This window comes from Colobus angolensis, unplaced genomic scaffold (genome assembly GCF_000951035.1).
Source record: "Colobus angolensis palliatus isolate OR3802 unplaced genomic scaffold, Cang.pa_1.0 Scaffold59, whole genome shotgun sequence".
NCBI lineage: Eukaryota > Metazoa > Chordata > Mammalia > Primates > Cercopithecidae > Colobus > Colobus angolensis.
This window is the reverse complement of record NW_012119487.1, coordinates 389612-410758: the sequence shown is the minus strand read 5'-3', so window position 1 is coordinate 410758 and position 21147 is coordinate 389612. Positions and strand designations below refer to the sequence as shown.

The window sequence follows — 21147 nt, the reverse complement described above, 5'->3', positions numbered from 1 at the left end:
AGCCTAACCTTTATGACTGATAGTACAAAATGAAATGTATTATCATTTGAACCAAAAATACTATCTGCTGGAAGACTGTGTCTGTGTCAGTACGCCTGCTGTGTGTGCCTGTTCTAGTCCTTGTTTATTCAGAGGACCTTAGGAAATTCACTTCATTTCTCTAAGCCTCATTTTGAGAAGCTGTAAAAGAAATAACAAGTAATGTACTCTTCAGACAATTTTCCGATTGCAATACAGAAGCAGTTCAATAAATGTTTTGGGATTGTTCTGGAATATCTGAAATATTAAAATGGTTTGAAAGTCATTGTGATAAATCAGTTTTATAATTACCTCAGCAAACTGAGTAAACGCTTCCAAGGTATGTTGTTCTAGCAGCCAACTCCTGTCAGCTAGCAGTAAGGCAAAAATACAGGACAGGTTGGGCAGAATTCTGTCCTAAAAGAACCAAGCCTTATTGTAATAGAGAAACAGAAACCATAATAGATAATCATAAAATAGCCATACATTCAGTAAGCCCAGTGTTGTCACGTTTCCATAATCCTGTCCCAGGGGACACACATTAAAACATATTAGGTAATGTCACTCTTTTACTCAAATCCTTCCAGTAGCTCCCTATTTCCCTCCGAGTGAAAGCTAAAGTCCTCAAATGGCCTGCCAAGTCCTGCTACCTCTTTTGTGTTAGCTATACTTGCTTCCCTGAATATAAGAGGCATGTTCCCATCTGCAATGCTTTGCACTTCAGGTTTTTACTTGCATGTCATCTTGGTGACTGACTATATATCCCATTTCAAATTGGACTCCCACATTTCTATTCCCTATCTTCCTTCCCTGCTGTATTTTTCTCCATGGCACTCACCACCGTTTAATATACTGCACATATCACCATGCTGTTATTGTTTATTGCCTCTAAACAGGCTAACGGTGGGGATTTATTAGTTTTGTTCATTACTCCATTGCCAGTAATTAAAACAGCACTGGATACGGCAAAAACTTATAATCTTTCCTAAATGGATAAATCAGTCAATCTCATTTCATAGCTTTGAATGCCTCCTATGTTCTGATGAATCTCAAAAATTTCTTCAGGTCTTGACCTCACTCCTGGGAATGTAGAAGGCACTGCAATTTCTGCTTATAAAACATTTGTTTCATAATTTCTAGGCCTGTGCATAGTCCATAGTGGTTCACAAATGAAGCGGCATTTTGGAATAGATTTCATGGTAAAAAGAAGACAGCTCAGATGCCAAGTGTCTTTGGATATTTTTGTCAAGAGAGTTGAAAAGAAGCTGTCAACGTTCTATGCTTATCTCATGAAATACAACATTAACATGATGGAGACAGATGGGATACTGTTAACTTATGAACAAATAAAAGAGCCCCTTAGAAATTAAATTTTTGGTTTCAAGGAGTTTAATCCACATGTTCTGAGATACTATCATGTGTCTGCTTTGATTACGTAAGAAAATTCTCATTAGTGAACTCTTTATAGTCTCTCCCTTGGAGGTTGCAGTGTCAATTATCTAGAATTACTATTGACTATAGTAATAAGGAAGGCATAACTCTCAATTTATGAAGATCTCTTTACTGTAAGTTCTTTAAAATTACTGTACTGGCCTGGTAATGTACATTTACTGAGGTTTTAAAATTCTGTAGACGTGTATTGCCAGGCCAGTGCAGTACAATTTTATAAATAATCCATTTGTCAGCTATACATACTTTGCAACATTTTCAAAAATATTGTCTTTAAAAACAAACAGGTTCTCTTTCATGGATAAAAGAACAAAGAGAATAACTTTAATAAATTACTAAATTTCCTAGTTACGTGCTGCTCCCCATAGGACAAATACGTTTTCTATCCTCAGGAACTGTACATTAGAACCCAACTGGAATGAGATTCTAACATGGTAGACTACAGCCAACTAAAAATTATTTGTGTATCAACATATATTTTTCTAAAAGAAAAGAACTTAAAATGAGTTGTATTATAAGTTATAAATAGATTTTATAATGTCTGAAACATAGTTTTTTTTTTCCAACTTTGTCAGTAATTGCAAAATTTCAGAAAAAGCCTAAAAATCCCTTAATCACTAACTCTTACAGAGATTTTGTTTTAATAATACAAGAACAGAGTTAAGAAATATTACCTGGATAGCTTCAGGTATAAAAAGTTTTCCTAGAGAAGATAAAAAATCCAGCACTGCCAGACGAACATAGTCAGGAGGCTCTAATTTAAGTAGTGAGGTCTGCAAAGTTACTACCTAGAGGTGAAGACCAAAGAACAGTTATAAAGAATACCAGTATTTTGTATAGACACAGTAACTGCCTAAGATTTGGATGGAAATGTGGGGAGGGGAAACAAAACCAAACCCAGAAAAAAACAAACACACCACAGCCCCTGAACTTCACTGGTAGAATTTAAATAAGACAATCATATGAACAAGTTCACTATTACAGCATTATTCTTACCACACCCTCCTGCCTCAAACCACTGTAAAAAATAAAAGTATACATGTTCCTGAAAAACTTTATATATCAAACCTTTAAACAATATTTTGTACAGACACTATTTTATCGTGCTTTGATTTACTGCAGTTTGAAGACACTGTATTTTTTTTGTTTTTTTTACAAATACAAGGTGTATGGCAACTCTGTACTGAACAAGTCTACCTGTACCATTTTTGCAACAGCATGTGCTCACTTCATGGCTGTCAGATTGGTAATCCTTGCAATATTTCAACTTATTCATCAGGATTTTATTATGTTGATCTGTGATCTTTGATGTTACTATTGCAATTGTTTTGGGGTGCCACAAACTGTGCCCATATAAGATGGCAAATATAAATTGTGTGTTGTGACTGTTCTACCAATAGGTAGGTCACCAGTCTCTCCCTCCTCTCCTTGGGCTTCCCTATTCCCTGAGACACAATATGAAAATTAAACCTAAAATGGCCTCTGAAGTGTTCAAGTGAAAAGAATAATCTCATCTCTCACTTAAAAGCTAAAGATAATTCAGCCTGGTGAGGAAGGCTGTCAAAAGTCAAGAGAGGTGAAAAGCTAGGCCTCTTTTGCAAGTTAGCCAAGTTGTGAATGCAAAAGAAAAGTTCTTGAAGGAAATGAAGAATGCTATTCCAATGAACACAGAAAGTCTTATTGTTGATATGGAAAGTTTTAGTGGTCTGGATAGATCAAACCGGCCACAATATTCCCTTAAGCCAAAGCCAAATCCAAAGCCAGGCCCTAACTCTCTCCAATTCTGTGAAAGATGAGAGGTGAAAAGGCTGCAGAAGAAATGTTTGATGCTAACAGAAGTTGACTCACGAAGTTTAAGAAGCAATCTCTAACATAAAAGTATAAGGCGAAGCAACAAGTGTTGATGAAGCTGCAGTAAATTCTCCAGAAGATCTGGCTAAGATCACTGATGGAAGTGGTTGCATTAAACAATATATTTTTAATGTAGAGGAAACACCATTCTATTGGAAGAAGATGCTGTCTAGGACTTTCATAGCTAGAGAAGTGAAGTCAATGCCTGGCTTCAAGACTCTTCTTGAGGGGTAATCCAGCTGGCAAAGTTGAAGCCAATGTTCACTTACTATTAAAAAAATCCTAAGGCCCTTAAGAATTCTGCTAAATCTACTCTGCATATACTCTATCAATGGAACAACAAAGCCAGGATGATAGCATACCTGTTTATATCACTGTTTACGGAATATTTTTTGGCCCACTATTGAGAGGCCTACTGCTCAGAAAAATTTTCAAAATATTACTGCTCATTGACAATGCACCTGCTCACCCAGGAGCTCTGAAGGAGATATACAAGGAGATTAATATTGTTTTCATGTTTGTTAATACAACAATCATTCTGCAGCCCATGAATCAAGGAATTGTGACTTTCAAGTCTTACTGTTTAAGAAATACGTTTTATAAGGCTATAGCTGCCATGGATAGTGATTCCTCTGATAAAGCAGGACAAAGTAAATTGAAAACCTTCTGGGAAGGAGTCATCATTCCAGATGCCGTGAATAATATTCATGATTCATTTGTAGGAGGTCAAAATATCAACATTAACAGGAGTTAGAAGTTGATTCCAACCCTCAAGGATGACTCTGAGGGGTTCAGGCCTACAGTGGAGGAAGTAACTGCAGATGTGGTAGAAATAGCTAGCAAACTAGAAGTGGATCCTGAAGATGTGACTGAATTGCTGCAATCTCATGATCAAACTTGAGTGGATGAGGAGTTGCTTCTCATGAATGAGCAAAGAAAGTGGTTTCTTGACACAGAACTACTCCTGGTATAGAAGATGCTGTGAACATTGTTGAAATGAAAACAGAGAATTTAGAGTATTACATAAACTGAGTTGTTAAAGCAGTAGCAGGATTTGAGAAGACTGATTCTATTTTTGAAAGAAGTTTTCCTGTGGGTAGAATACCATCAAATAGCATCACATGCTACAGAGAAATCTTTCATGAAGGGAAGAGTCAATTGATGTGGCAGACTTCACTGTCATATTTTAAGAAATTGCCATGGCCACTCCAACCTTCAGCAACCACCATCCTGATGGGTTAGCAGCCATCAACACTGAAGCAAGACCCTCCACCACCAAAAAGATTATGCTTTGCTGAAGGCTCATATGATCATTAGCATTTTTAGCAAGAAAGTGTTTTTTAATTATATACATTTTTTACACATAATGCTGTTGTACACTTAACCTACAGTATAGTGTAAACATAACTTCTGTATGCACCACTGGGAAGCCAAAAAATTCATGTGACTCACTCTATTGTGGTGGTCTGGAACACAACCTGTAATCTCTCTGTGGTATACCTGTACCTAAAATTCTATTGACAGAAGTTCATTATTTAGTAAGGACTGGCAAGCTTTTTCTCTAACAGGCCAAATAGTAAATATTTTAGGCTTTGTAGGCAACATGTTCTCTGTTACATATTATTTTTTATTTTGCAAACCTTTAAAAATCATGCCTACCTCTTGGGCTGAAAACAGGAGGGCAAAATTTAGACAGGAGGCCATAATTTGCAAACCCCCAATTTAAGGGAATCTTAAGGTGAAATCTTTTATAAAGGAAGCAATACCTTTTGAACAATCTGCTTAATTAAAAATTTTAGAATTTTGTTTGGGTTTTTTAAAGGTAGGCACATTATATCAAAATTATTTTTTCTAAAAGAATATTAGAGGTTTCAGAATCAGAATCAAATTGTTGCATTCACTGAGTTAATTACTGTATTCTGATTCTTTATAAATTAGTAAAATTCATGTTATACATATGGTATAGTACATACCTGTTATTGCTAACTTCTTCATATACACATCATTAAAAACAGCTACTAAAAGCAAAACTGTAAGTTTCACTCCTTTCTGTTCTACCACATACTGTGACAGGAATCATCTCTTCCATCATCTTCATAAATAAGAAGGATAGTTTCTCCTCTTAACAGTTATTGTTTCTCTTTCTTACCTGACCCTGAGCTTAAGCTAACTCTTAATTTGGGGCATCAATTCTGTCTAGTATGGACTCTTTCCAAAGCCTCTAAATCACTTCAGTTTAGCTGAAGGGCTTTCCCATTTTCTCTGTCATCTTAGAACCTCCAAAAGAAAGGTGCAGCTGAGGCACCACAAGGGTTCCCTAGACAGTGATCCAGGCTCTGCCTGTCCTAGCCATGTAAGCTGGAGGCCAAAGAGGAAATTCAGGAGGCCAAAGAGGAAATTCAGTAGTGCTCTTCTTTCAAAATAATTGTATTTCTTCAAAGAAACAATGGGTACTATCTTTTAATCCATATTGGTTAACCGATTCAACGTTCCCACAGCTGCTGAAATGCCTTTGAAACTGCTATGAATGCAGGGTTCAACATATGAACTATGACTCCTAACCTCAGGGGTTTGTGGGGGGTAGTTAACAGTAATAACAAAAAGTACTGACTGCTCAGTATAGGGTGACAAAGAAGATAAAGCCTGAATTAACAGCGCCGTATATTAATAATACTGTAAGGAAGAAAGAAGAGAAATGAGATATCCTTGATGAAGACAAGTCAATATATGACATAACAGGAGGTTTAAAATAACTATTTCTAGAAAGTTATTTTACATGATAGCAATTTAGCAACCTCCTTAGCAAACAAAGTATCAATTTGGTCATTATTCTTACCTGAAGTATCAGTTTAGGATCTAGAGTTTGAATGAAAAATCCCAACAGTGGAAGTAAAAGGCTGAATGTCTGTTGAATGTAAGGTTGATCTGCTACCTAAGAAACACAAAATAATTTTGAAGAAAAAGTTTCAATCACGTAAGAATTACTATAATAATCGCAAACTTTTATTGAGCACTTATTATATATCAGGTAATATGTTAAGCATTTTATATTACCTCATTTATGCCTTACAACAGCTCTATGAGGTAGATATTATTACCTTTACTGATAAGAAAACAGGGCCAAAGAGATTAAACAATTTGTTCAAGATCACGTGGCTAGAATAAAAAGCAGAGAGCTGTGATTGAAATCCAAATTTAAGTCTAAAAGGGATCTAATTACTTGTCTGTGACTGAAAGGCTTATATGTTCCTTAGTCATCTTAAAATTTCATTTCTCTTCTTCATAATTTTGGTTTACATTATAATATTGTAAGCTATATCCCCATCACAGATATCCTGAATGAATACTGAATGATTTGTGAACATCCGGGAAAGTACTTGTTGAAGTGAAAACAATGCAGTAGAGTAATCTGACCATAAAAAAAAAATAATAAAACATTATCTGTAAAATCATTTCTATCATTTCCCAAAAGTATGGCTATTGCCTTTAGCTTCCACTAGCTGCCAGAGGCCAGTGTTTCTTTGACTTAGTCAAAGAAAACAAACAGCCTATTTATATTTTTAAACTAAGAAACAGATGTACAACCATGTGTGGAAGGCATATCATTAGTTTTAGATCATCACTTGGCTTCTTGGCTTTGCTGGGAAAGAGAAATAGAAATTAGCCACATCCATTCACTAGCCCTTTCCACCTTTAAGTCAGCTCACTCTCCATTGCCCAAAAGATTTATTAAAGGTCCTAGAATCACAGAAATGGGATACATTAACCCAAAACAGAACAAACAATAGGGGAAGAGATAAGGCCGGGGGGGAAGAGGGTATAACCAGTTAGGAAAGTAAGTAGGTGGACTGCCATCACATCACGTATTCTAATTTTACTAATATAATGCTATCACACTCTGAAAATGAAAGCAGCCTGAGAGAGTACAGATACTTTAAGTTCTTATAAAGGTCTACTAAACACCCAAAAGAATTAGATACATTTTACTCTATACTGGAAAATTTCAGTACTATCCTCTTTTTTTGATATTTTCTGTTTTTTGATAAGGAAAGGATCAGTTGCTTTCCTTACCTGTTTAATGTTTAAAAAAGCCCAAAGCTGACTCACAACTTCCATAATTGCAGTTTGTTTTCCTGTATCCAAAGCTTCACCAGCAGAATTACATATTGTAAGCAAAGCAGACAGTACTGTGTTCTAAAGGGCAGAAACAAGAAAGGACTTGAGTTTAAATACCAGTCTAAAGCACCACCAAGAGCCCACTTACCTAGAGGTTATAAAAGTTACTTTTAACTCTTCATAAAAGTCCATGTAGAATAATATTTCTAAGAGCCAAAGCCATCTTTTCAGCTACTTAACACAAGTATATATTAAAAATAATTTTCCTTGTACACAGAAACATTTGCTTTGTTTTTCTAAATAAACTTTTTTTTTTTGAGATAGCATCTCGCTCTGTCACCAGGCTGGAGTGCAGTGGTGCAATCTCGGCTTACTGCAACCTCCGACTCCCAGGTTCAAGCAATTCTCCTGCCTCAATCTCCCGAGAAGCTGGGACTACAAGCACGCACCACCACACCCAGCTAATTTTTGTATTTTTAGTAGAGACTTGGTTTTCATCATGTTGGCCAGGATGGTCTCGATCTCTTGACCTTGTGATCCGCCTACCTCAGCCTCCCAAAGTGCTAGGATTACAGGCATGAGCCACCGCACCCAGCCATAAACTTCCTTTTAGGGTGAAACGTTGGTAACCCAAAGTTATCAAATGAAAGCAGAAATGTACTTTGATAAATAGCTTTGATATAAGTGGTCAGTATAATCAAGCTACTTTATAATACACATCAACAAAAAGTTATATTTTCACATTACGCACCCAGCAGTCTTTATGGTTTACTAGATTTTTATTTTTCCTGTTGTTTGAAAATTTTAAATGCCTCAGCTACACTGCATTTAATAAGCAAAGATAGTACTTAAGAAGTGCTAGTATTTGAAACTAAAGGCAATCTTTTCTAGATTAACTCTTACCTATGGGTGAAAATACTCCATTCTCTCTCTGACTAGCCAGGAATGACGCTGTTTGAGGTGTGGTGGGGGTACAGGGAAGGTCTTATGAGAATGTAATAATCAGTAACAATGAATGCCTTTAATCTATTATACTTAGACAACCACACTTAATTTTATGAAATTACCATACAACTTCTTAAGATTTACCTATTTCCTTTTACAAATGAACATGTTCTAGATGCAGAAATCCTCAAAACAATACTAGCAAACCAAATTCAACAGCACATCAAAAACTTAATTCACCATGATCAAGTACACTCCATTCCTGGGATGCAAGATTGGTTCAACATATGCAAATCAGTAAGTGTGATTCGTCACATAAGCACAATTAAAGACAAAAACTATATTGATTATCTCAACAGACATGGAAAAGCTGTTGGTAAAATCCAACATCCCTTCATAATAAAGGCCATCAAGACACTAGGCATCAAAAGAACATACATCAAAATAATAAGAGCCATCTATGACAAACTCACAGCCAACATTATACTGAACAGGAAAAAACTGGAGGCATTCCTCTACAGAAATGGAACAAGACAAGGATGCCCACTCTTAACCACTCCTGTTCAACATAGTATTGCAAGTTCAAGCCAGAGCAATAAGGCAAGAGAAAAAAATAAAAGCAGCATACAAATAGGAAAAGAAGAAGTCAAACTATCTGTTTCAGGATACAAAATCAATGTACAAAAATCAATACCATTTCTATACACCAGTAACATTCAAGCTGAGTGGCAAATCAAGAACACAAGGCTGGGTGTGGTGGCTCACGCCTGTAATCCCAGCACTTTGGGAGGCCAAGGTGGGTGGATCACGAGGTCAGGAGATCAAGACCATCCTGGCTAACATGGTGAGACCCCATCTCTACTAAAAATACAAAAAATTAGCCGGGTGTGTTGGCAGGCGCCTGTAGTCCCAGCTACTTGGGAGGCTGAAGCAGGAGACTGGCATGAACCCGGGAGGTGGAGCTTGCAGTGAGCCGAGATAGCGCCACTGCACTCCAGCCTGGGCGACAAGAGCGAGACTCGGTCTGAATAACAACAACAACAACAACAAAAAAACACAATCCTGTTTACAGTAGACACATGCACACCCCTAGGAATACATTTAACCAAGGAGGTGAAAGATCTCTTCAAGGAAACTATAAAACACTGCTAAAAGAAATCATAGATGACACAAACAAATGGAAAAACAGTCCATGTTCATGGATTGGAAGAGTCAATATCATTAAAATGGCCATACTACTCAAAGCAATCTACAGATTCAGTGCTTTTCCTAACAAACTACTGACACCATTTTTCACAGAATTAGAAGAAACTATTCTAAAATTCATATGGAATCAAAAAAGAGCCTGAATAGCCAAAGTAATGATAAGCAAAATGAAGAAGGCCAGAGGCATCATATTACTTGACTTGAAACTATAAGACTACAGTAACCAAAACAGCATGATACTGGTATAAAAACAGAAATAGATCAATGAACACGATAGAGAACCTGCAAATAAAGCCACATACCTACAACCATGTGATCACTGAAAAAGTCAACAAAAACAAGTAATGGGGAAAGGACTCCTATTCAATAAATGGTGCTGGGCCAGCTAGCTAGCCTATATGCAGAAGAATGAAACTGGATAGCTACCTTTCAGCATATACAAAAATTAACTCAAGATGGATCCAAGATTTAAATGTAAGACCTCAAACTATAAGAATCCTAGAAAAAAAACCTAGGAAACAGCATTCTAGACCTCAGCCTTGAGAAAGACACCAGTAGCAACTGCAATAAAAGCAAAAATTGACAAGCAGGACCTAATTAAAGAGCTTCTGCAGAGCAAAAGAAACTATCAACAAAGTAAACAGACAACCAATAAAATGGGAGAAAATACTTGCAAACTATGCATGTGACAAAGGTCTACTATCCAGAATCTATAAGGAACTTAAAACAACTGAACAAGTAAAAAAACGACCCCATTAGAAAATGGACAAAAGACATGAACAGACATTTCTCAAAACAAGACACACAAGAGGCCAATGAACATATAAAAAAACTATCAGGGAAATGCAAATCAAAATCACAATGAGATACTATCTCACACCAGTCACAATGGCCGTTTAAAAAGTCAAACAACAGACACTGGTGAGGCTACAGAGAAAGTAAATGCTTATATACTGTTGGTAGGAATGTATATTATTTCAGCCACTGCAGAAAGCAGTTTGGCGATTTCTCAAAGCACTCAGAACTACCATTCTACCCTGCAATCTCATTACTGGGTACATATCCAAAAGAAAACAAATTGTTCCACCAAAAAGACACATGTACTCACGTGTTCACTGCAGCACTACTCACAACAGCAGACACTGAATCGACCTAGATGTCCATCAACAGATTAAAGAAAATGTGGTACATATATACCATGGAATAGTATACAGTCATAAAAAAGAATGAAATCATGTCCTTTGCAGCAATATAGAGCAGCTAGACACCATTATCCTAAGCAAATTAATACAGGAATGGAAAACCAAATACCACATATTCTCACTTATAAGTAAGAGCTAAACACTGGGCACTCATGGACATAAAGATGGAAACAATAAACACTGGGACTACTAGTAGGGGGAGGGAGGAGAGAGGATAAGGATTGATAAACTGTTGGGTACTATGCTGAGTACCTGGGTGATGAAATCATTGATACCCCAAACCTCAGCATCACGTAATAAAACCAGGTAACAAACCTGCACAAGTATCCCCTAAATCTAAAATAAAAGTTGAGGCTGGGTATGGTGGCTCACTCCTGTAATCCCAGCACTTTGGGAGACTGAGGCGGACAGATCACCTAAGGTTAAGAGTTCGAGACCAGCCTAGTCAACATGGCTAAACCCCGTCTCCACTAAAAATACAAAAATTAGCCAGGCATGGTGGTGGGTGCCTGTAATCCCAACTACTTGGAGGCTGAGGCAGGATAATCGCTTAAGCCCAGGAGGCAGAGGTTGTGGTGAGCCGAGATCGTGCCACTGCACTCCAGCGTGGGCAACAGAGCAAGACTCCATCTCAAAAAATAAAATAAAAAATAAAAGTTGAAAAAAAATTTAAAAAGACATATGTTGAACAACCTGCTGGACTAAAAAGCTGTGGTCATACTACAAAAGTTTACTTATAGTGCTTTTACTTTACCTAATATAAAACAAAACATCTTTTGTCCTTACTATAGAAATTGGTACACATTAAATGCAAAACTCAGACACATTTAACCTGTTAACAAGGTATTTAATAGTTTTTCTAAAATAAAGTCACATAAAAACATTTCCTTTGGATAAGCCTGGGCACTGTGGCTCACACCTGTAATCCCAGCACTTTGGGAGGCCAAGGCGGGTGGATCACCTGACGTCAGGAGATTGTAACTAACGTGGCCAACATGGCAAAACTCCGTCTCTACTAAAAATACAAAAAATTAGCTGGGCATGGTGGTGGGAGCCAATCCCTGCTACTCTGGAGGCTGAGGCAGGAGAATTGCTTAAATCTGGGAGGCGGAGACTGCAGTGAGCCAAGATCACGCCACTGCACTCCACCCTGGGCAATGAGAACAAAACCTCATCCCCCCACAAAAAATTATAATAATTATGATCAAGTGTCACTACATATAACAGTATCAGAACATTTGTACTCAGCATGGAAACATATGCCCTCAGAAAACCCTGAACTCCTAAGTTAGAATTATAAATAGACCTCTGTCCCTTTGAATGCCCTATCCTTATCCTTACTTTTCTCTACTTAATGTAAATTGGCATTTCTTATTTTACTGTCCACTGCTAAGCTCGAATGTGAGTCTATGGCAGTAGAAATTTTTGGTTCCCGATGTACCCCTAATGCCTAGAACAAAGTGGCACATAAAAGTACTCCAAATATATTTGTTGAATGAATGAATGAGCGTATGAACACTAAACTGGAAAATTCAACTACATGTACTATATCCAGGCAACTTTTTAAAAGCTCGCATTTCCTACTTCTTCTAGTGGATGAGTCTCTTTTTATTATTCCATTATTTTATGAGGGAACATTCTATGTAAAAGGTACATAAAGGTTCAGAGTAAGTTCGCATAAAATGGGGGTTGTATTTTGTCAAATGGAAGAATTACATCTGCCTAATCCAGAGATGCATCAGCAAAAATACACAAGTGAAGTGTTCCATAGTGTGTTTGATCATGTCTCAACATGTCTTAAGCAACATAGGAAATAACCCCCCAATCTAATACGTCAATTAAAATAACAGTACGTTTCTCACAGATTCTTTTACGATGTAGAAATCTGAAAATCTTACTAGGTTCTAACAGAAACAGATTACAGAGCCTGTGTGCTCGTTATTAACAACCTATCCCCATTACCTAAAACAATGCTCAATAAATAGCTGCTAAATGAATACAATTAATCAAAATTATTATCTTACCAGAGATTCTAGTTCTCCCAAAGTACGACTGCTGCTCAGCCATTTCCTGCATTCTGCTGTGCCTACTGTGGAGACCTCATGGACAGTCTGTTTCCTAAGCTCAGCAGGTAACGCCTGGAAGGAAATATGCTGCCACAGAGGCAGATTTTCTGCTTCTTTTGGGGAAAATTTATGGATAAACTCCAGCTGAAATAAATTGTTAAAGAAAGAAGAGTAATATAAGACAAGTCAGAGGAATGGATACACAAAAGCTAAGTATTTGTTTCCACATTTAATATTTCAAGAACGCTTTTTAATAGTACCGTAATATCTATGTTCCAGACCAAGGTAACATAAATGAACATACCTTATTATTATTATTGTTGACACTGCACTGGTTTCCAAAACAAAAACACAGCTTAAGTGGAGCACGATATAAATGCACTAAGACATTAAATAATGTATTTCATTATTAGTTATGTCAGATATCTTATCATGCTCCTACTTACCAATAAGTCTTATTTTTCTGTATACTCCTCACCTTGTAGTTAAGTCAAAAGTAATACTCCAAATATACAAACTGGATTTAGTCAACCTTCATAGCTTACTATTATCTCACTTGATTATAGCAGAGAACTTAAAGAAGCAAAGATTCAGCTTTAAACTGAGTTAGCTGGTTCTGCCCTACTTTAGACAAGATACTAAATCAGTTTTACAAAGGTAAGCCACAAAGCAAAAAGAATGTGGTTGGCAAATCCATTCCACCACTGAAATAACAATTCAAAGTGCTTACTAGGTTAACAGAAAAGTACTGTTTTGTTAAAATGCAGATGTTACAGACTAGATAAAAATGGAAAACAAAAGTTCTAAGAAATAGTTTAAATGCTGAATCAGTTTTTGGTGGAAAAATGGTAAAACCAATGGTGAATTTAATGATTAAAATAAGTATAATCCAACTAGGAAGTATATTAGTGTATTTTCTAAGAAGTAGAATAATTCAATTTAAAATATTCAAAATCTACTTGATGAAAACTTTTCCTACACCAAAAACTAAAAACCCACCAAAAAAAATTAAATCTGACAGAGAAACTTTTCCGTCATATACTGTATTTGTATTTCAATTTTACTTCTTTTGTGGAAAATATTTACCTGTCAATACAAGCTAGGAATCATGTGGCTATCTGCTGTGACAAAGGCTACAGCCAGAAAAACAGATCCCTTGATGAGCGAGTGTCTATTATAAAAAGCAGCTTTATTCATAAAAGCAAACTACATCAGGAAAGCCAAGAGAACTGTGCCAACTGGTAAACATCAGTTCTAGTATCACCTTTCTTTATAATAAAGTCCAGTAAGTGAGTGAACTACTTCCCTTTCCAAAATAGAAACTAAAAATGTAATATCCTGGACAACATAAAAGGGTAAGTATTGCCAAAATTTGTTACAGAAAGAGTTCAAGATTCTATTCTGAGGTTGAAAACCCTGGTTTCAACACAATTCTAAAGACTTAAAACTGCTATGACAAAATAGTTCATAAAAGACTAAAGTATAAGGGAATAATACACAGAGAATGATGACTTCCCTTCTTAAAATTGGAAAGAGAAAAAATACACTTGTGGTTTAAAATGTAAATGCAGTAATTTTTACTTTACATTAAAAAGATAGTACAAACTATCAGTGTGCTTAGATAAGGCATATTAAATACTTTCCCCTCAAGTAGGTAACCTCCTTGTATTTTTGCTTTTCTTGATAAAATGGAATACTATTAATAGTTACATACTGAAAGAAATAATGTGATATTCAATAATTACCCCTCATATTAAAACAGTAAATGCATTCTAACATCTATTTCTATCAGCATTTTCTTCCAAATTAGCATCATAGACACTTTTGTTTTTTAAAGTATATTATCACCATACTGGGATTAACTATTTTCATTTAGGTTAAGGCTACATCACTAGTAAAAAAAATTTGGGTTCTATTTAAAAAGACAACATCTTGTATGCAAATAGCTGAATAATTATTTCAAGTTTCACTGCTCGCTTCTCCTTTTTTCTCTAATATGCTTTCTTGCCTTTGCTTCTCTATTCCCACCACCTTCCACATTCATCCTGTACCACGTACCTCAAATGCCATCAACTCCAACTCCTATGCCTACCTGTTCCCATGCTGCACCTCTTCAGAAATGACTCTCTCAGTTACGAACACCCAACATTTGATCTGTGCCTCAGTTTTGGCATTCATCACAAACCAGTGTTTAATATGAATATCTTTATAAATTTATAGTTTATACTAAATTTTATGTTCCTTGGGATATCGTGAGATAGTGCAGTGGTTTCCAAGCTGTAAAGAGAGTCCTGCTATGCTGTCCAGGCTGGACTTGAACTTTGGGCTAAATAAAACAATCCTCCGATCCTCCTGCCTCAGCATCCCAGATCAGCTGTTAGGTGTGAATTTGTGGAAGTTATTTAATTTCCTCGAGCTACTGTTTCTTCATCTGTCAAATGGACACAATATTATCTATCCCACAAGGCTGCTGTAAGGACTAAATGAATTAAGTGCCTGGCCTGGTATAGTCTCAAAAATATTATTTCCCGTCCTCCTTCCTTTAAGAGAAAGGATAATGTCTTAAGGGGTTTAAAAAAAATAAAGATAAAAATAAAAAAAAGCCAAACAGGAGAGGAGACCTAATATTTGTTAAATGGTCTTTTCATGCCATATGTATATTCTATATCTTATCAAGTTTAACTGCCATATGAGTATTATTATCTATCTCAATTTTATAATTAACTCTCCTAAAGACTCTCAGAATAGGTATTCAGATTCAGGTTTCTTAAGTTTTATCACAATAACTTGTTACATAAAGAAAATCTGCATTCAATAACTGAAGATACAAATTAAAAGTAACCATTTATCTATAATTTATATATCTGATAGCCTCATTTGGAAAAATTTAGAAAATTGAGAGTAAGAGATCTCCAAGCATAGACTATAATTTATCTAATTTAGAACACTGCTTCTAGACTTCATAGCTAATTCATTCTGAGTTATATTATTTTAAAAGTTAAAATTTTCACAACCACTTTGGGAAAATAATTTTATTCCTGTTGTATAAATAAGAAAATTGAGGTTAAAAGGAAAGTGACGGTTGAGCTCAATGGCTCACACCTGTAATCCCAGCACTTTGGGATGCCAAGGCATGAGGATCATTTGAATTCAAGTTTGGGACCAGCCTGGGCAACGTAACCAGACCCTGTGTCTAAAAAAAAAGGAAAGTGACTTTCTTAAAGTCTTATGACATGTGACCCTTTCCCTCCCAGTCCCACTTCTTCTAAGAGATCTGGAGTAGAAAATTCTTTTGGAAGCAAGCAAGCTTCCCATGCTCTTAGAGGGCTAATAGGTGGGACCACCTTTAAGAAAAAGAAGGCTAAGAGGTAGTTGTAGTACCTCTGGTTCCTGCCCAACCACTCTAGGGCAGGAACAGACTTGGACTTGGGGCAAAAACCCTAGTCAGAAATAACTCCTAGCATTTACTGAGCACCCTCTTAAACCTAGCACTATGCTGTTTTCCATGTATTAGTTCCAAGTCTTTACAAACTTTTTCAAAATAGTTATACATATCTTCTGTTTTGCAGACAAGGAAAATGAAGTTCAGAAAGGATGACTTGCCCAAGGTCATGGTATGCCAGGATTCAAAGCAAGGACCACAGGACCTTAAATTCTAATCCCCTTTACTAATCTAGTGGTTCCCAAGCTTAGACCCAAGTCTGACTCACATAGGAACTTAATGATAGTACCAACAAAAACCAACTATTGAGCCTTACTTCACACCCATGCCTCCATACCCACCCATCCACAGATTAGAGTCCAGGAACTTATATTTTTAAAAGAGCTCATACAAGAGCTCCGATGTGACCAGTCTGAGGGACTGCACTAGGCCATAGAGGTTTATGTAAGTAAAGACCATTAAGAACAAAAATAATATTCTAGCTCTTCAAAATAAAAGGGCCAGGGGATATAGAACCATTTCATTTCATGTATCTCAAATATATATGAAAAATAAGGGGAAAGATCTATTTCAGGAAGATGGAATTAGAATAATTATTATAACTTGAAGCAAGGACATCAAAATCTATACCCAGCTGAAAGCAATAAACAAAGCAATCAACATGTCAAAAAATTATACTTAGATCACACCAATATTTAAATTTAAAATAAATGGAGGCAAGGCCAGGCAGAGTGGCTCACACCTGCAATCTCAGCACTTTGGAAGGCAGAGATGGATCACTTGAGCCCAGGAGTTTGAGACCAGCCTAGGTAACATAGTGAGACCCAGTCTCTACAAACAACTTTTTAAAAAATTAGCCAGGCGTAGTGGTGTGTGCCTGTAGTCCCAGCTACTCAGGAGGCTGAGGTGGGAGGATTGCTTGAGCCCGGGAAGTTGGAGCTGCAGTGAGCTATGGTTGAGCCACCGTACAACCAGCCTGGGTGACAGAGCGAGACTCTGTCTCAAAAAAATAATAAAATAAAATTTTTAAAACGGAAAAAAAAAGGCTATCAAAGGAGTCTGAATCCAACTCTGAGCAGGTTCATAGACAGTGACAAAGATGATATCCTTCCTTGCCTGATGGGGTGGGGCCATGAAGAAAAAGAGACGCTTCAACAGTATTGATAGGTTCGTAAGTTGATAACATTCTCCAGGGCATGATTTTATCTGGAAAAAGACATGAGAAAGAGAGGAGAGATTGACTAATTTAGAATCAGAATTTTTACAAGAAGAGAATATGCCAAAATATTAATAGCAGCTCTTTCTAGGGGAAAAGATTGTAGTAATATTGACTTTTAATTTGGGGCTTTTCTTTTTTATCTTCAATGAATCTAAATTTAGAATGAGATTGAAATTTTGACATTATATTTAAAAATAACACTGTCATTTCTATTTCTAATTATCATTTTGATAACTTGGTATGTCAGTCCAAAGACAATTCGTGGAACTTTTTAAGATCTAACTACAATAACAGAGAGGTAGATAAAACTCTACAAGACAGAAGCTTCATTAAAAGACATTATAGGGGCTGAGTGTGGTGGTTCGCAACTATAATCCCAGCACTTTGAGAGGCCAAGGTGGGAGGACTGCTTGAGCCCAGGAGTTTGAGACTAGCCTGGACAACACAGCAAGAACCCCATATCCACAGAAAGTTTTAAAAATGAGCTGGGTATAGTGGTGCATGCCTGTAGTCCCAGCTACTCAGGAGGGTGAGGGAGGAGGACCATTTGCACCCAGAAGTTTGAGGCTGTAGTGAACTATGATTGCACACCCCTGCATTCTAGCCTGGGTGACAGAATGAGACCCTGTCTCTAAGAAAAAAACCACCACTAACAAAAAAATGTTATAAACTCAATTTTATCAATTCTTATCATAATATACTATCATTCCATCCTAGAATCAATTTCTATCATAATGAACTAGAAGAAATCCATTCCTATACCATAATGCACTGAGAAGCTTTTATTTAAAGGAAACCTGAGACATAAAACACATAACATAAAAATCACCCTTTATCTGCTTTGTGAAAGATATGTTAAGAATTTAGTGAAGTGGGTAAGTGATAATCCAGACTATCAGCCATGGAGACATAGATGTCAGCTGTTCAGGATATTACACACCTCACTGGATCTGATCTACAAAATCCTTTAAAGGTAAACCAAGAAATATAAGATACAATAAGACTAGTAGAAAGCAAAAGATGTACGGCCCACATAAGATCTTAAAGGCCAGGGACAAAAATACGTAACAAATAGGTCATAATCATCTTATATGGAACACATAAAACACCTCAGAATTTAAAAGCAAAAAATGTTAATGTTAAAAAGATGAAATCATTATTAAATCATTTTCTCTGTGTACCCATTCATAAAACATGACTTCTTTTGCCAAAAGCATCTATCACTGTCAAATTCAAGTTCCACTCAAATCATCTTGACTTCAAAAAAAAAATACAACAAAATCAAGGATCAGCTTGTCTAAGGCATATTAGAGAGACAGAGGAGAGAGACCTCTTGGCCATCAATTACAAATCGCTCTTATTTTCTACTTTGTATTCAATTTTAAATGTAATCTCAACCTAGTCTTTCCTTCCCAGAACAATTACTGAAATTACATAAAATCCTGAGAATATGAGAAAACATCCCTAGTTTCACGTTAACAGTTTTTCAGTACATCCTTCTTAAAAGCATCAGCATTAATACAGGACAAAGACTGTCAAAACAATCTTGTTACTATGATATTTCTCCCGCTGATATTCACATTCTTAAAGATTATCCTATCCCCAGAGGAACTGCATAGAGAGTGGGTATTTTAGGCCTTGTAATTCTACGCACCAGATGAGCCACTATGGTGACATGGTGTGCACAGAGTTCAGCAGTCCCATATCTGCAATATAAAGAGAAGGCAACTGGGTTTATACAATTACTCAGAAACACAAGGAGATGAACTTGCATAAAGCACTAAATATTCTGATGAGGACATTACAAACTGCCATTACTTCCATGACCAAATAGTATCACAATATACAAAACTCCCTGAACAGTACTCATCTATTGGCTTGAACCAAAGAAAGAAGAGAACTTGTTTCCTAATTTAATGCTGTAATATGAAATCAAAGCATTTTGGGAATTATTATTAAAGGATTATTGAAACATAGTTTTTCTATAAACTTACAATTATAAAATTATTTACTGTCAGTCACTACTAATAACCAATCCAAAGAAAAAGCAAATATGTTGTACCGAGCAAGGAAGCACCATGCATCCATAGCTAACAAAGAGGTGATCATATTAGCACTAAGTACAGCATTCAGCAGAGCAGCATCCTAATCAAAAACAGAAAAATTTATTTAAATACTAAAATTCACAATAATAGTATTATATTTCTCAAAATAAAACAAGAAAGCACTATCAGAATCCAAATAACAGATCCTCAATGGGAAAGTTCTACTTTCTAGTATCTGAAAGGACACTGCCATTCCCTCAATATTTATTGAGCACCTACTATACATTAAGTACTGTGCTGTGCTATGGAGAGTTCAACATGGTTTTAGATGTGGTAACTCAAGCACGAGGATCCACAAAGATTCTCCAAGTAGCCTGAAATATTCAAAACAACATAAATAACATATATGCTTATACTCTTCTTTCTGCTTTTATTCACATACAATATTTAATAGGTGCTAGATATTATGTAATATCTGAAATGCTACTGATCCTTAAATTTCAGATATTACAAGTATCAAATTCCTAGAATTTCTTAACCTCTTTTCGAATCAAATTCTATTTTTTGAAAATCTACATTATATCTGAGATCTATAAGAGCCCTGGTACTACAAGCTATTAATTTTTCTTTTGAAACTTACTTAAGTACCACATATTTTTTCCTCTTCTCACATTGTCTTTGCATACCTCCCCACCCAAAATGTTTTCTCAAATATTTTAGCCAAATATTAGATGTATACAATATAGGAATCTAGGATTACCATTTTCTAGGACACAACTAAGTTTCATTCAGAACAAATACACGTTAAGTATTCCCACACTTTCTTCTGTATATGAATGACAATTTCAGTGAAGAGAAAGCAAAAGTGTAACCTTAGCTTAGCACAGTAAGTAATAAGCTTACCAGTTCAGCAAACAGTGAGGGATGAAAGGAAGTAATAAATGTACACAGATGAACACAAACATGCTGATACAATGTGACAGCCACCTCAGCTTTCCCCTTACTCTTTAATCCCTGTAAATGAACAGGTAGAGAGAGTTCACCAGAACACTGCTCAAAACTGTAGAAAATGGCTTTGAGTAGAGATATCCTGCAGAGAAATTGAGAACATTGAACCCAACGTTAATAACATTTACTAATTAGCAAGTATAATAATAATATGTAACATGGAAGGTTGTTTAAGCAAAGAAAAATTTCAAGAGGTATACTCAGCAAGTTTCTAACATGTGAATATGCACACATAAAAGGAAAATACAGTGTCAAAGAAAATTTTTAATCCGATATTTATGTTAATAGTTATTGTGTAAACCTCATATGGTGTGTCAAAAAACATTTTTTAATCAGATATTGTTAATATTGTGTAGACAATATATATTGCTACTTTATAACAGTAGATAGATATAAAATATATATGCCTATATTAGATGCTAAAAATATTTTAATATTTTAATTTTGTTCAGTATTGCTTAATGGTCAGCATTATAAACATTGACTGTAATAGAGTAGCTGTAAGTAGAAGCATGTAAAAATGAGCTCTGATAAATAGAACACTAGACTATAGGTATATATATATAAGGTATATCTTAGC

General features: G+C 35.9%; 1 protein-coding gene across 1 annotated transcript in view; it reads right to left on the bottom strand.

The window, feature by feature from the left end:
- The window catches only part of LOC105526320 (chromosome unknown open reading frame, human C1orf112), a 58467-nt gene that overhangs the window by 3007 nt on the left and 34313 nt on the right, over positions 1–21147 (bottom strand). Inside the window, exons 13-21 of the mRNA XM_011962266.1 lie at positions 20463–20649; positions 19577–19659; positions 19169–19220; positions 17412–17501; positions 12812–12997; positions 7390–7512; positions 6155–6250; positions 2142–2255; positions 331–435 (exon numbers count right to left, since the gene is read on the bottom strand). Of these exons, the coding sequence (XP_011817656.1) occupies positions 331–435; positions 2142–2255; positions 6155–6250; positions 7390–7512; positions 12812–12997; positions 17412–17501; positions 19169–19220; positions 19577–19659; positions 20463–20649 (1036 nt within the window). The remainder of the gene's footprint in view (positions 1–330; positions 436–2141; positions 2256–6154; positions 6251–7389; positions 7513–12811; positions 12998–17411; positions 17502–19168; positions 19221–19576; positions 19660–20462; positions 20650–21147) is intronic.